At 42.0% G+C, this 14282-nt stretch overlaps 1 protein-coding gene across 1 annotated transcript; it reads left to right on the top strand.

The window, feature by feature from the left end:
- Positions 1-1055: 1055 nt before the first annotated feature.
- On the top strand, positions 1056-13402 carry PYROXD2 (pyridine nucleotide-disulphide oxidoreductase domain 2). The gene is made up of 16 exons (XM_032225115.1): positions 1056-1236; positions 2242-2261; positions 2469-2562; positions 2649-2722; positions 4213-4368; positions 4549-4702; positions 5641-5702; positions 5922-6019; positions 6457-6598; positions 6900-7034; positions 8622-8694; positions 9360-9516; positions 11389-11543; positions 12167-12273; positions 12540-12660; positions 12928-13402. Exons 1-16 carry the CDS (start codon positions 1107-1109, stop codon positions 12996-12998), a joined length of 1749 nt encoding a protein of 582 aa, XP_032081006.1. The 5' UTR covers positions 1056-1106; the 3' UTR covers positions 12999-13402.
- Positions 13403-14282: the final 880 nt, after the last annotated feature.

Here is a 14282-nt window from a genome sequence, read left to right as displayed (position 1 = left end):
GGTTTGCAAGAATAAAGCAATGGGATATATTCTGCATTGGCATTCGCCGGTAAACAATCTGTTTTAAACACTGGGGAAAAAAGCCCTTTGTGGGCAGATTTTCATTAACGCTGGAAAGCTGAAATATTCTTCCAACCACTTAGAAGGAAGGGTGGGGACTGATAACACAGAAGCATGTGAATGATGGCCAGAGGCGAGTGGAGTGGAAGATGTAATTATACCAATAGATATCAGAAGTTAATTATTTCTTTAAACGCTTGACTGGAAGCCCTCTTAATCTCAGCTGCCTGCAATTGTTGGCAATGGCTGTGATTATCCAGCTTTATTTGAGGGGGAGGGCAGCGATCTGCATTGCTGAGAAACGTAAGAGAGTTGATACTTCAGTTCTGCCTGGATCAGGTCGTCCCCTGCTTGGTTGCAGGCAAAGGCTCTGAAGATTTTGATTTCATGTTAGTATGTGCATCATTGTACACCACCTTTTCTGCCACTTAATTAAGTTCACCCTTAGGGCTTTCTCTGTCCCTTGAAAACAGCCTTCCCTCAGGTTGTGTATGGTAGATGGAAAATCTGGAGCTGAATGGGGCCGAAAGAGAAGGGTCCCGCCCGGGTCAAGGAAAAACCCCTTTGTGTGGGTACCTAAAGCGCTTTTGAGAATAGAGTTTCCTGGTTAGTTCACATTTCCGAAGCGCGAAAGGTGATATGAGGTCTTGGAAAGAGACTCGTTAATTATCCATCCATGACCATTACTATGTAACGCTGGGAGGGGCGAAAGGTGTTTCTGAACTGCTCTGTATCGGGTACCAAGCTGATTTGGTGGACTTGATGTGAGTCTCGAGCTGGAAAGCAGCCTCTGCTTTGGATTATGTCACAAATAGCTTTCTCCCTGCTTTGCTGGAACACCGCGTTGTCACTGGTGAAGCATAACAACACGGAAAGGTTTAAGCAACATCTCTCCCCGCTCTCTGTACTACTGACTTGTGCCTTTGGGACGGTTTCCGGGTACTCCCCCCTCCCTCCTCTTCCCCGCCTCCCTGAAACGTCGTAGGACCTCCCCGGTTTCTTCCCCCGAAAGTGCGCTCCGAAATGCAAAGTTCAGTACGTGTAAAATGGCAAGCAGGCACTGTCGCCGCCTGGGCCCGACTGGCATTCGCCGGATTTTGGCAGGCTGCAGGGCAAACTATTCGCGGCCTGCAGCCTCATTGAAGCGGGAGTACGATGCTGTCGTGATCGGGGCAGGTGAGCGTCAGAGGAATGAAGCCCATTTAACACATAGGGGGGGGGAGGAGGCTCCCCACGGCCAGATATGAAGCTGGCCCTCTGCCCAGGTAGAATTGCCTTGGTTTGGAGGCGGTGACGATCTTGGCTTCAAAAGTCTTCCTTGACATGCAAAGATCAAGCATTGAAGTTTTAAACTAGAAAGTATTGGCCATGCAGTCCTGTAGCCCTTTAAAAAGTAAAGCTTCCTGGGAGCACCTTAGACTCCTGCAATTATCTTGACAACAGTATGAACTTAGTTTGCCAGTGTTGCCTTCTAGGATGTTTTTCTACTTCCCAGGTATTTTCTAATAGTATCCCAACCAAGTGTTGCTGCTTCCCAATATTGCATATTTATCTGGAGTTCTGTATTGTCCTTTAGGTATAGCATCTAAGCAACCTTGGCTGATCTCAATTAAGCAGAGTCACTTTTGGTCATTCAAAAGGTCAGGACTAGACTGGAATGTTAAAAAGCCACCTCATTACAGTTGCTAAGAAAACACTCTGAATGTAATCTTAAAAATCAAGCAAGGTTTGGAGACTTACTCTAATTCTGTGCCAAACATATTCAGGGATCGGTGACCTCTGGTCATTTAGATCAGTTTTTCTCCAGCATGCTGGCTGGAGATTTCTAGGAGTAAAATCCACTTGTGTTAAAATCGCCAAGATTGAGAAACGCTGGTTTAGATATTGCGAAATTATAATCTACAGCATTTTCATTCCTGACCTTGCTGGCTGCGGGTGGCTCAGGTGTGGCAATTCACTTGCACCTGTAGTCCTCAGTGCTGATTTTAAATGTTTTCATATAATCTGTTCTTAATTGTACTATAAATAATAACTTTTCAAATGAATCTTTTTTTCCCTTGAGGACCCTTTCAGGGTTGAGAAAGGTGACAAAATGCTTGTATAAATAAAATAAAAGAGCACCTATATAAGAAGAAGCATGTAATGATAAGTAGCTTTTCATTCTGGGATATCTCTTCACAGGACACAATGGACTGGTTGCTGTAAGTACTGAGGGTGATGAGAAGAGGTGACACTTTACATCTGGCATCAGCTAGAACGGCCCCCAGGTGCTTAATCTGTACTTGGGGAGAATCTGTTCTTCCGCTGGGGATATTTGGTCTTATAATTATGAGGTTCTGCAGCAGGGATTCTTGGAAGGCAGCAGGTGGGACTATTCAGGACCAAGTTAATACTCACTGCATCCTCAGGCTGCTTATCTACAAAAGGGAGGGTTGAAAACAGTAGTGCTGGAGAGAAGATACATTGTGGGAGGTGCTGCAGTCACTGAAGAAATTGTCCCAGGTAAGAGTTAAACCTATCCAATATTTCCCTTTCCCAAGCATATAAACTTCTGCTCCTTGGTATACCTGATCTCCACTATTCTGCAGGCTTTCACTTCTCCAGAGCCTCTTACCTACTCAGTCTGCTGAGGCCCCAGATTTACACTGAGCTGGAGCTAAAGGTATGGATTGTGCTTTGGATAGCTTGGTATTGTTTGGTATCTTTTTTCCAAATTGTCATCCCCCCCCCCCCCTGAAATCTGTTATATCCTGATCCCAGATCTGGCATGTTGTGGGTCCCATTAACTGGGGACCTTCATTTGGTGGATCCCAGGAAGTGTGCCTTTTCTGCTGTAGCACCTGCCTTCTGGCACATTCTTCTTCCCCCTGAATTTAGATTAGCTCCATCCTTTTTTTTTTTGTTTTTGACATTCATTGGTTTTATTTTCTATTTGTAAAATTTATTGGCTGCCCGTCCTACCTCAAGGTAACTGGGAGGTTTACAATCATAAAATAAAACTATATAAACTAAAAACATAAAAAGTTAATACAAAAAGCCAAACATTTTGGCCCAATTAAAAGATGGGGCGAGCAGGAGCAGTATTTTTTTTTGGGGGGGGGGGGTAGCATTTGCTGTTAATCTTATCAACCATCTCCATTGTGATACTGCCCCATTGGAGCCCCAAGCTAAGATCTTTAGGCTCTTATGGAAGGTCAGGAGGGTTGGAGTTAACCTCAGTGTTTGTGTGTGTGTGTGTGTGTGTCAGTGTTCCAGAGCAGTGGTCTCCAACCTTGGCAACTTTAAGACTTGTGGACTTCAACTCCCAGAGTTCAACTCTGGGAGTTGAAGTCCACAAGTCTTAAAGTTGCCAAGGTTGGAGACCATTGTTCCAGAGGGCAGGTGCAATGGCAGAGAAGGCCCTTTTTCTGGACCCCCTCCAGCCTGAATGCTCAGTCTGGCAGGGTCTGCAGCATGCCTCCTCAGTTGGCACGGGTGGGCAGGCCAATCCCAGTAGATGAGATGGTCATTCTAGAAGTCCCTCAAGTTTTGACTATGTTATCAGGCCTGGGACTCCTAGGCAACTGGAACTTGCTCAGATGACTCCATTATTGAAGTGGCCATTTTTTCTCTTCCTGCTCTTATTATTTGTGGTATTTGTTAATATTTGTTAATTTGTTTTTATATTGGACATTTTTGTTTTTATTTATTGTATTATCTGATTGTTGTTTGCTGCCCAGAGTTATACATATGCCCATTTCACTTCTGTGAAATGGGCATATGTATAATATATAATATATAATATATATAAAATAAATACGTTTGATTAACATTTCAATAATCAAGGAAGCAAATTGTTGAAATCCGAAACCAACAGATAATAGGTTTAAAAAAGGAACCTCTTCATGTTGAGGAGTTTAACAGGAATTAAGTCCCAATATGTTTGATGAGGTTTACTCCACATATAAATGTATTTAAAAGACTGCAGCCTAAATTAGCTGATGGCCATTTGTACAATTGTTAGTGGTGTAAAGCGATCATTCCTCCATTGTATGCCAGGAAAGGGTCATTCTGGGACCATTGTATAACATATGCTTTGGCATAGTCACCTATATGTCTGAGCGCTGTACACAAATCTCCCTACTGCATGTGTGTGATAATTCTATCTTGCAGAAACATGGCTTAAAAGTGCTTCTACGTGACCCATATGCCTTCACTCCAATCCTGGAGGACAGCCAGGGTGGGCAAGTTCCTCGCTCGCTGTTGCTGGGGAACAGCATGGCTGAGACACAGAAACAGATTGCCCAGTTCTCCCTAAAGGATGCCCAGGTATTTGAGGAGAACTGTTCTTGGAGGCAGAGGGGAAAGGAGCATAGAACATATCACAGCCACATGATATAAGAAATGCAAGAAGATACCTAAATATTTGTGGTGCTTGGGGTGTTGATCTGTAGGAAAAGGCTTGCTCTAGAAATCAGCTGAATAGTTTCTCTTCCTTCATTTTTGCAGGCTTTTCCCAAGTATGAGGCGTTCATGAACCGCTTGGTGACAGCCATTGACCCTCTACTTGATATCTGTCCAATGGATGTAGCTGCGCTCACCCGGGGCTCCTTGCGTCAGCGATTCAGGGCCTTGGTGGGGTTGAGAGCCCTGTTCCGTGCGGGTGAGAGACAGGTGGCCCAGGCCCCGACATTTGTGACACATACCCAGATTTCTCTTCAATGGCTGTTGTGTTGAATTACGTAGATGATTAGAATCTCACTCAACCACATAGACTTTGTACTTGAATTAACACTCTCTCCTCTTACCTTGCTGTAAGGTAAGAAGGAATAAATGGACTCTCAAGGCCAAATATATACCCTAGATTCCTTTTTTGCAGCCCTTAAAGAAATTCTGATCACATTTACTAAAATTTGGCACCCAGTTTCCAACAATTTCAAGAAGGAAATATGTGGACACTAGCATTGGCCTTCAAATAAAACCTAGCCTCGCCCACATGTGTAACCTTATCTAGCCCAAAAGCATTTTAACCAAAGATTCTATCTTGTTTCTATCTTGGAACAAAAAAACTACCATCTAGCCCTTGGAAACTACATTGGCTGATAAATTGAGGGCTGCACTCATTTGCACACTTAGTTGTACTAATACATGGGTGCACTAATGCCCAAAGAATGCACATACAAGAAGAAGACTATGCTGTATTAGTTAAGATTACTTTGCATATTCCCTAAATTTGATTGTTGAAAACAACATTTTCATAAATTGAAAATTGGCACTAACATAATAACCTCTGGAGGAGTTTGTGAAGATTTTAAGCAGCAGGCATGGCATATCACCTGTATATGAACAGCAGTGGAAGATGAGAGAGAGACAGAGGGAGGAGAGGAGTTTTCCTGGTATGATCTTTTACTGGAGATCTTCTGCAGCTATAAGTCTGTCTTTGTGTGGGATGCTAAATAAAGTAGTTTCCCTTTTTGTTCTATATTTGAAAGGCATGAATCACCTTATTTATTTGTTTATTTTCTATAGCTGTCCATCTCAAACAAGTGACTCTGGGGGAGGGGGACGATGACGAACAATAACCTTTTTTCTTCTTGCCAGGATTTGCTTTGGGAAAACAACTTCCACAGTATTATGAGGTTCTCACAGCTCCCATTTCCAAGGTGAGTGGCACTGGTCAACCTGAAATAGGAGAACTGTTTGCACCGCTTTTTAATTTTATAACTGTATTATCTCCTTCGTTCAGGTTTTAATTTCAACTGTGAAAGTGGCCTAAGATTAGCCTAGCACCTGTGGGTCAGAGGAAGGCAATGAGTAAATAGAATTTATACAGATTCCTTCAGGGGTTCCATACAAGCTTGTTTCTCATTCTCTTCTTGCAGATTTTGGATTTCTGGTTTGAATCAGAGCCCTTAAAAGCAACATTGGCCACAGATGCGGTGATCGGTGCCATGGCTGGTCCACACACACCAGGCAGTGGGTAATAATATTGTTCTTAATTCTTATTGCTGTTTTCCAACTTAACTTCTCCTTCCTATCTCTGCACATAACATTTCTTATATCCTTTCGTATTCATCCCCAGCCTTTATACCTTGTTGACAGTCAGCAGCACTCTATATACCAGCATTGCTGGACACACGGACAATAGCTAGTAAGTTATACCAAGCATCATTACATTTTATTTCTATAATACTCTACATTTTGGTAAGCCCTTGGGAAGTGAAGTGCTATTATTGTAATGCACACAATTACTTCAATGCATACAGTTATAAAGACTAAGCTGTATTTGAGGCAGAAGACTACAGAAGGCATACAGGAAAGACAAACCAAAGCTGCTGGCCAGCATCTACATTAAAAATAAAACTGCAGCCATCATAATATTACTTGGCAGTCCCTAATTTTTGTCCTTTCTCATAGGTATGTTTTGCTGCACCATGTCATGGGAGGATTAGAGGGGCGCAAGGGTGCCTGGGGTTATGTGTCTGGTGGCATGGGGGCACTTTCTGGATCCTTGGCTCGTGCTGCAACTGCACTTGGGGCTGAGATCTTTACTGATAAGGTGAGTAGATTGATCAAATCTTGTTCCGAGGAGTGCCGAAAAGGCCTCCAGGAAAGAGGACACTGACAAAGAACAATGAAACAAAAAAAAAGGCAGCAGAGGCAATTGTTGACTCTTACGTGGGGAACTGGGTTCTGTTTGATCCACAGGGCAAGACACAGTTATTCAGACTTGGGTTTCTTTATGGAGGGGGCAACCTGAAGTCAGGAATCCCTTCTACTACCAGATTAAGTGGACAGTTTTTACTAACCATTGTGAGAACCCATACTTACTTGCTGGTTATTTTCTTTTTCCTCCTCAGGCAGTTTCCCAGATTCTCCTGAGTGCTGATAAGAAGGTTCAAGGAGTTTGTCTCCAGGATGGAACTGAAGTGAAGAGCCACTTGGTGCTGTCCAATGCATCTCCACATCATACCTTTTTGGAGATGACTCCACAAGTATGTTTAATTTTCTGACAAAACATGGAAGACCTTGGGAGGACTTGTTAGAAAACCATCACCATCACCTTTATTTTTTCCCCCTTTCTCTTAAAAACCAAGGTGCCTAGAACTTGACCCAAATATTTGATGGATTTATTTGCATTCTAGTTCTGGATAAGCAATATGCATCTCTTGCAACAAGACCCAGAAGAAGGCAGTGACTACAATTTGCCTAGAAGGGAACTAGACTATGGATTCTCAGCCAAATAAGCTTGTTGAGAGTTCCTTCAATTGATATAAGAGAAAGGCTGATAATGTTTGGAAAGAGGAAGGCATTCCAAAAGGAAAGGGAGAGACGTCTGAGCCATGTGCTCCCAATATAATTTTCTCCATCTTCTTCCATTAGAATTCCAACTAATGCCTGGCAAATGTAAAGAGTGCCACAAGAATCTTAAGGAAGATTCTTGTAGTTCTATTAGTGTGTATTGATTAATACTTTTTTTCAGAGCAGTGGATTGCTTTCATATTAAACCCTGAACCTCTAATTGTATTGTATTCCAAAAATGGATACTGACTAGAGGCACCATTTTCTCTGCCATAAAGTCAATGAACTGCCCTATCTGAGGTGTCGGTATTAACTGAGATCCTCTTTAGTGTTTTTAATTCACTTACCATATTTTTCGGAGTATAAGATGCATCTTTTTCCCTCAAAAAAGATGCTGAAAATCTGGGTGCATCTTATACACTGAATACAGCATTTTTTGCCTCCCGAAACCCTACCCCCTTCACCAAAATGGCTGTGGATAGTCTTTAGGAGGCTTTCAGAGAGCTCCTGGGGGTTGGGGAGGGCAGAAATGAGTGAAAAACAGGCTGGTTTTTGCTCAATTTTGCCCCCCCCAGCCCCCAGGATCACTCTATAAGCCTCCTAAAGGCTATGCATGCCCCCCCCTTTTTTTACAGAAAGGGGCCAGTTTTTGCAAAAAAACGGTGTTTTTTGCTCATTTTGGGATGGGCACCCCTCCCAGGAGCACTTTACAAGCCTCCTAAAAGGCTATTCATGCCCTTTTTAAAAGGGGGGGAGTGTTTTCGTGAAAAACGGGCTGTTTTGGGGAGGTCTGCAGAGTGCAAAAACTTTTTTTTTAAATTTGCCTCTTCAAAACTTTGGTGCGTCTTATACTCTGGTGTGTCTTATACTCCAAAAAATACAGTATATCTGAAATAATGTTCCTGTACATAGAAAGTACAGGAACTTTTTTTTATGTTGTATGCCGCCCTGAATCTTTTGGGAGAAGGGCAGCATATAAATCCAATAAACGAAATGAAACAAAACGAAATGAAACGAAAGTATGTGATATGGCACTTTATCATGCTACTTGATCAACTGCTACCATTAGGACAATTGTCATACTGTATCTATCTAAATCTGAATTCTTGGCAACTGCATGCACAAAGGGGGTGAGTGGCTGTGAGTGCCAATCATATATGCATTCTTCATATAATAGAAATATACTGTATGAAAAATGAGAAAAGTGAGTTTGGGCAGTTAAACTCCAAACTATTTTCCAATTTGCTTCAAAACCAAGCATCTGTGTTTCTTCTTTCTAGGAGCATCTGCCCTTGGAGTTTGTACAAAGAATCTCACAGTTTGACACACGTTCTCCAGTCACCAAGATCAATGGTGAGGACTGTAAGGCAGTGAATAGGTGAGAAGCTTCCATGTAAAAGTTTTAGTGGTACAATAATTTCCATGGTCAACAGGCTGATTTCTCCCTATCTCCTGGGTACATTTAATAGGGCCAACTGAAACCTTACAGAACGGATAACAAATTTCTGTTCTTCAGGCTGGCTAGTACAAAAAACACATGAAGAATAGAAAAAGCAAAAAAAGGATAATCTTTTGTTCTTCCAACTCAATTTCTCAGATAATTGGAAGTCTATTTTTAACCCAACCCCACAACTTTAGGGGCTGGTGATTTAAAGAACAATGTTGACAAAGTGGGAACCAATGGCTTTCAAGCTAGACAGAACAGTTCGTAAACACTGATCAAATGTCCCAATCTCAAAGGAGAGAAGAAAGCAGCAAAAGTTTTGTAGAATTGAAAAGGTAGGACCAAAAGGCCTAGAATTTAAATTCTAAAAGGGAAATTACGTAGGACTTGATTTCTGTTGCAGTAGGTAGGTGTTCTATTTTATCTGCAATAAATGACTTATCTATCTATGTTCTGTTGTGAATTTCTGTTGTGAGTAAATTCCTGAATGTTGTGTTAAATATCTGGAGAACTGAAATTTATTGCATTGCCTAGTGTTGTTTATAACATCAACTTTTACTGCCCGTATCCTCAGTGGCTGTGGATCGGTTGCCCAATTTTTTAGCAGTCTCAAACACTACCAGCAATGAGCCCTTGCCTCACCATCAATGCTCCATCCATCTCAATTGTGAAAACACTCATGCCTTGCAACAGGCCTTTGAAGATGCTTGCAATGGGAGGCCCTCGAGAAGGTATGATCAGCAATTCTGAGTGGCTTCAATAGAGTTAGGGATGGAGAAACACCACCACCACCACCCCAAAAAACCCTGGATATTTCCAGTTATGTTAGATTTTAGTTCCTATAATTCCCAGCCAACACGGCAAAGAATGGTGATTGAGAATCATGTAAACTGAGGTCCTCTTAGCTTTGAGGGAGACAACTTTATAATCTACCTTTTCCTATCCTGTCGAGTAACGATAATAGCTACAGAAGAGAATGAAGTCAACTCAATTCAAATATATGAAATTATATATGCTAATATATGCTACTATTACTTAATACATATTTAAAACTTATGGTTGGACCTGCTCCCAGCTGTCCTTTTAGGTAGCCTTTCTAATAATCAGCCTGGAAGTGCCCTGCAGTTAAACTTACTATTTTCCTACACTTGAGAGCACAGATTTAAACTGTTAACACAGATTTCACCTCTCCAGAGTGTCTAATCTAAAACCCCTTATCATGCTCTAATCCAGGTCTAATGAGAGGAAGCTCATTTTGTAGAAAAACAAATATTGTCAGATTCTTTTCTGGTAAGTTATATGACTGTGAATTTCATATGCATCTACACAGTTTCATTAGCTATTTTAGGCACTGCAACATCTGTCAGGCTTTTGTTCCTGTTATGAATGTAGTGCAGAAATTGTAATTTAGATGCACATTCTGCATTGCTGGTTTGATCTTCCAGTGCCATCTCTTTGCAACAACAAAGAGTTTGCTGGTGTTTCCTGTTTTTCCCATCTCTCGGTATTATCATTTATTCAACAGTTTTAAGTGCACAATACCATTTAAAATCCAGAATAATAATTCACCTTGGCACTCAATCTGTGCTTTGTGTAGAAAGGAAATTAACAGCCCAATTATATGCTTGTTTACGCACTAGAATTAAGTTCATGAAATTACTGAGGCCAACTCCCAAATAAATTGTATGTAGAATTGCATTGTTCGGTTATCGTATACTATTTCAATCCCATAATAAATAAAATTGGAATATTAGGCCTTATGCTGGAAATCATATACTCCAGATAAGATGGTATCTATTACCGATAATGAAAACTGCCTTTTTCAAATTTGTATTTTCTTGGTTTTGTGAGAAGAGCAAATGGGACCCAGAACCAAAAAAAAGGTGGGTGGAGCTCTTGACCAGCTCTTGACTGTTTTATCTGCCATCTGTCCAATTTCCTTCTGGTTTCCTCTTCTATTGGTCAGAAGAGCTGAATTTGCTACTAGTATTTGCTAGGAATGGGTGATTTTTTTTCTCTCTATGTTGCTGAATTTCAATTCCCAGCACCCCCAACCGGTTTGATTAAAGATGATGCTGGAAGTTGACATTCTGCAAGAACTGGTGAACTACTTGTTCACCTCTGGATTTATGTGTATTGTTTTCCGTGAGTTTTTGCGAAGTCAGTATATATTATGAAACAAGTAGGACTTTGTCCTGTCACATTATCCTTCAGTAGACTTTAGGTCTTCTCAAAAGATTTGTCTCAAGGCTTGGGCTATCTCCTTGGCTTGGTGCCAAGTACCTCATTTAGTTCCCTCCTGTTAGAAGCTGCTGGCAGGACTGTATTAAGGCAAGTCCAGCGTGTTAGTATAAAACCAAGGCATAATCCGAGCAGCCACAGAAAGAGAACTATCAGCCAGTGACTCTGGGGATAATTTGATTTGATTTGATTTATTGCATTTCTATGCCGCCCTATTCCCAGAGGGACTCAGGGCGGCTCACAAACCAAAGTAAGGGGGGGGGGGGATACACACAGGAGGAAAAACAATGGACAAACAACTACAACAATTTAAAAAAAACACTCAATAAGAGTCACAGGTTGCCTTCTTCCTTCTTGTTTAGGCCCATGATTGAGATGTGCATTCCATCGGTCTTGGATCCTACCCTGGCTCCCCCAGGCTGCCATGTGATTTCACTTTTTACCCAATACACCCCCTATTTGCTTGCCGAAGAAAAACAGTGGGACCCCCATGACCGTGAGGACTATGCCAATCGAGGTACAGCCAATGGCTAAACACTGGCATGGGAGTAATCTTGGTATAAAGGGCAAGTCTTGCATTTACCTAAGGAGCATCTTCCATTTGGAAGAGTATCTCTCCTTTTCTACTCATGCATGCCTTCTCACTATATCCTTGACAAAATGTTAATTCCCTTACTCTTTTAGAAGGATTTATTGCTCTCAGTTGCTGTTTCAGTACACAGAGATAACCTCTGAGAACAGCCATGTGCATTTCCTGATGATGAACAGGGAAGTTCTTGGGATGAACAGGAGCCTAGCAGCAACTGAAGGGTGATTTAATCATCAGAGCATCCCTAGCTTTATGTTCTTGAAGGTTTGCATTCCAACCCGTCTAAAAGGTAGCTGTTGGGGGGCCACCTTGATAAATAATGATTGATTTGCCTTGAACCAAGAAACAAGGATTTTATGCTAGTCGGCCAATGAGAAGACTGCCTCATACTATATCAGACCATGGACCCAACTGTTTAAGTTTCTTCAACAGTAACCGGGAGGAGATTCCAAGATTAAAGATTAGAGGTTCTTCAGTACAACCTGGACATTCCAGAGATTATTGTTGGGAAGTGCTGTTTTACTCGTACCAGATGTCTTCTCTCTCTGTAGTATTTGACAGTGTTGAAGCCTATGCACCTGGGTTCAAGGCATCCATCATTGGCATAGACGTTTTAACACCTCCAGACCTTGAGCAGATCTTTGGTCTACCTGGTGGGGTATGTATTTCTTGAAAATCACTCCCATCAATTTAGGAGACTATATAGCTTGATTCTTACACAGTAACTTTGTTCAACCCACCCACCCACCCTCTTACAAATTACCATAAGGATTTTTTTATATATATCCTTTCTGCCTTTGACTATAAAATGGTTTTGGAAATCTATGTGCTATTCTTAGAATCTGAATGTGTAGAATCTCTACGCTGGGAAATGAACAAGGACAAGACTCTTCAGCAATGTCTGATACTGCCTCTGACTTTCAGAATATATTCCATGGAGCCATGTCTTTGGATCAGTTATATTTTGCCCGTCCAGTGCCAGCTTACTCCAGTTACCAGTCTCCAATCCAAGGCCTATACCTCTGTGGAAGCGGTGCTCATCCTGGTATGTCTGGGAGGGGCAGGGTGAGTGGTATATGCAAGGCTGCAATTAAAAAAAAAGATATAAAAGATGTTTGTCCATAGTGTCATTATCAGAAGCTTGATTTCTGCAATATAGTCCTGGAAAGGGCTGCTAATTGGGCTGAAAGAGTTGGGGGGTCATTTATTCAGGCCTGCCTGCCAATCACAAATATTTCTAAGAGTGCTGGCATTTTACTTTCTGTTGTAGTCAAGCCGCTTTCTACCTTCAATGCCTCACTTTTCTTCCTAGGAGGAGGTGTGATGGGAGCAGTGGGACGCAATGCTGCTAGAGTAGCCTTGGAGGATTTCAAGCATCTGTGAGCCAATAGGATGATTTACTGCATTGGCTCAAAAAGAGAGAAATCTGGGCATTCTCCAATCCAAGCCTTTGAAACGAACTCTCTTATCTTTAGCGTTTGGGGGCTGCTTTACTAGCGTCCTCTCATATTTTTTTCATCACAAATTACTCAATCTGCCACTATGACACATTTCTCCTGCAGTTACATGGTCACTAAGTAAGTAAGAGCCACTGCTGTTTCATGTGGGACACAAAAACGTGCTGTAAAAAGCACAACGGCTGAGCTTTCCTGGCAAACCTGTTTCGACTTTCTAATCAACTAACATGCTTTCTATGTTGTATTATTTAACCAGGAGTTTCTCCCTCTATCTCAGTGTTTCTCAATGTTGGCAACTTGAAGATGTCCGGACTTCAACTCCTAGAATTCCCCAGCCAGCATTCGCTGGCTGGGGAATTCTGGGAGTTGAAGTCCGGACATCTTCAAGTTGCCAACGTTGAGAAACACTGCTCTATCTTCTTCCACAACCTATTCATCTTCTTTGGATGATTGAAGGGATGCACACTGCTATAGTTCTCCTATACTTAGAGAGACGCCTAGAGCCATGCGGGAAGGAGAGCCCACGGGATAGCTTTCTCTCCGGCTGAATGAGCCAATTATACTGAGGTTCGTTTAGTTCAGATTGTCTTGGACTGCTCTTTAGCAATTTCTTTTCTTCCAAAACTCCCAGCTGTGCTATTTATCTTGCTTTTTGCTTCTTGACCTGTGAAAATGCAGCCATTCTGAAATGCTGCTCCTGAGAACCAGTTTATAGCGTAGATGATGCTTTCCAGAAGATCAAAACCAAGGCCAGGTTGTTACAAAATCGCCTCAGCAGAGGGTTAAGGAGAGTCTGCTGCCATTCATGTCGTCTAACCTTGTGCTCCCCATCCAAAGCCGGATATGCCTGACCGAGCCAGCGTCCCAGAGCGCCATATTTCTCACTAGCAAAGAGCAGCTGCTTGCAAACACCTCTCTGCAATCTGACTGCAAATCCAGTCAGGAAGTGGCCAGAAGCCAGCTGCCCTTGCTGATTCGGCCTCGCTTGGATTTTCTGCACCAGCTAATCTCAGTCACAAAGCATGGGAGCCAGGATACTTTCCATTCCATTGAAATCGGTGGGAATAAATCAGTTTAAATTTAATACCCAACCTCAGTTTTACACATGGATTGCAAGCAAAATGTGTTGACCCAATGAGGAGTGTCAGTCGCTCCCCTCCCTGTATGTGATGAATGAATATCGTATGAAGAACTGAGGATAAAATCACTG

Source organism: Thamnophis elegans, chromosome 10, assembly GCF_009769535.1.
Source record: "Thamnophis elegans isolate rThaEle1 chromosome 10, rThaEle1.pri, whole genome shotgun sequence".
In the NCBI taxonomy this organism is placed as follows: Eukaryota; Metazoa; Chordata; class Lepidosauria; order Squamata; family Colubridae; genus Thamnophis; species Thamnophis elegans.
This window is presented reverse-complemented; position numbering and strand designations above follow the sequence as displayed.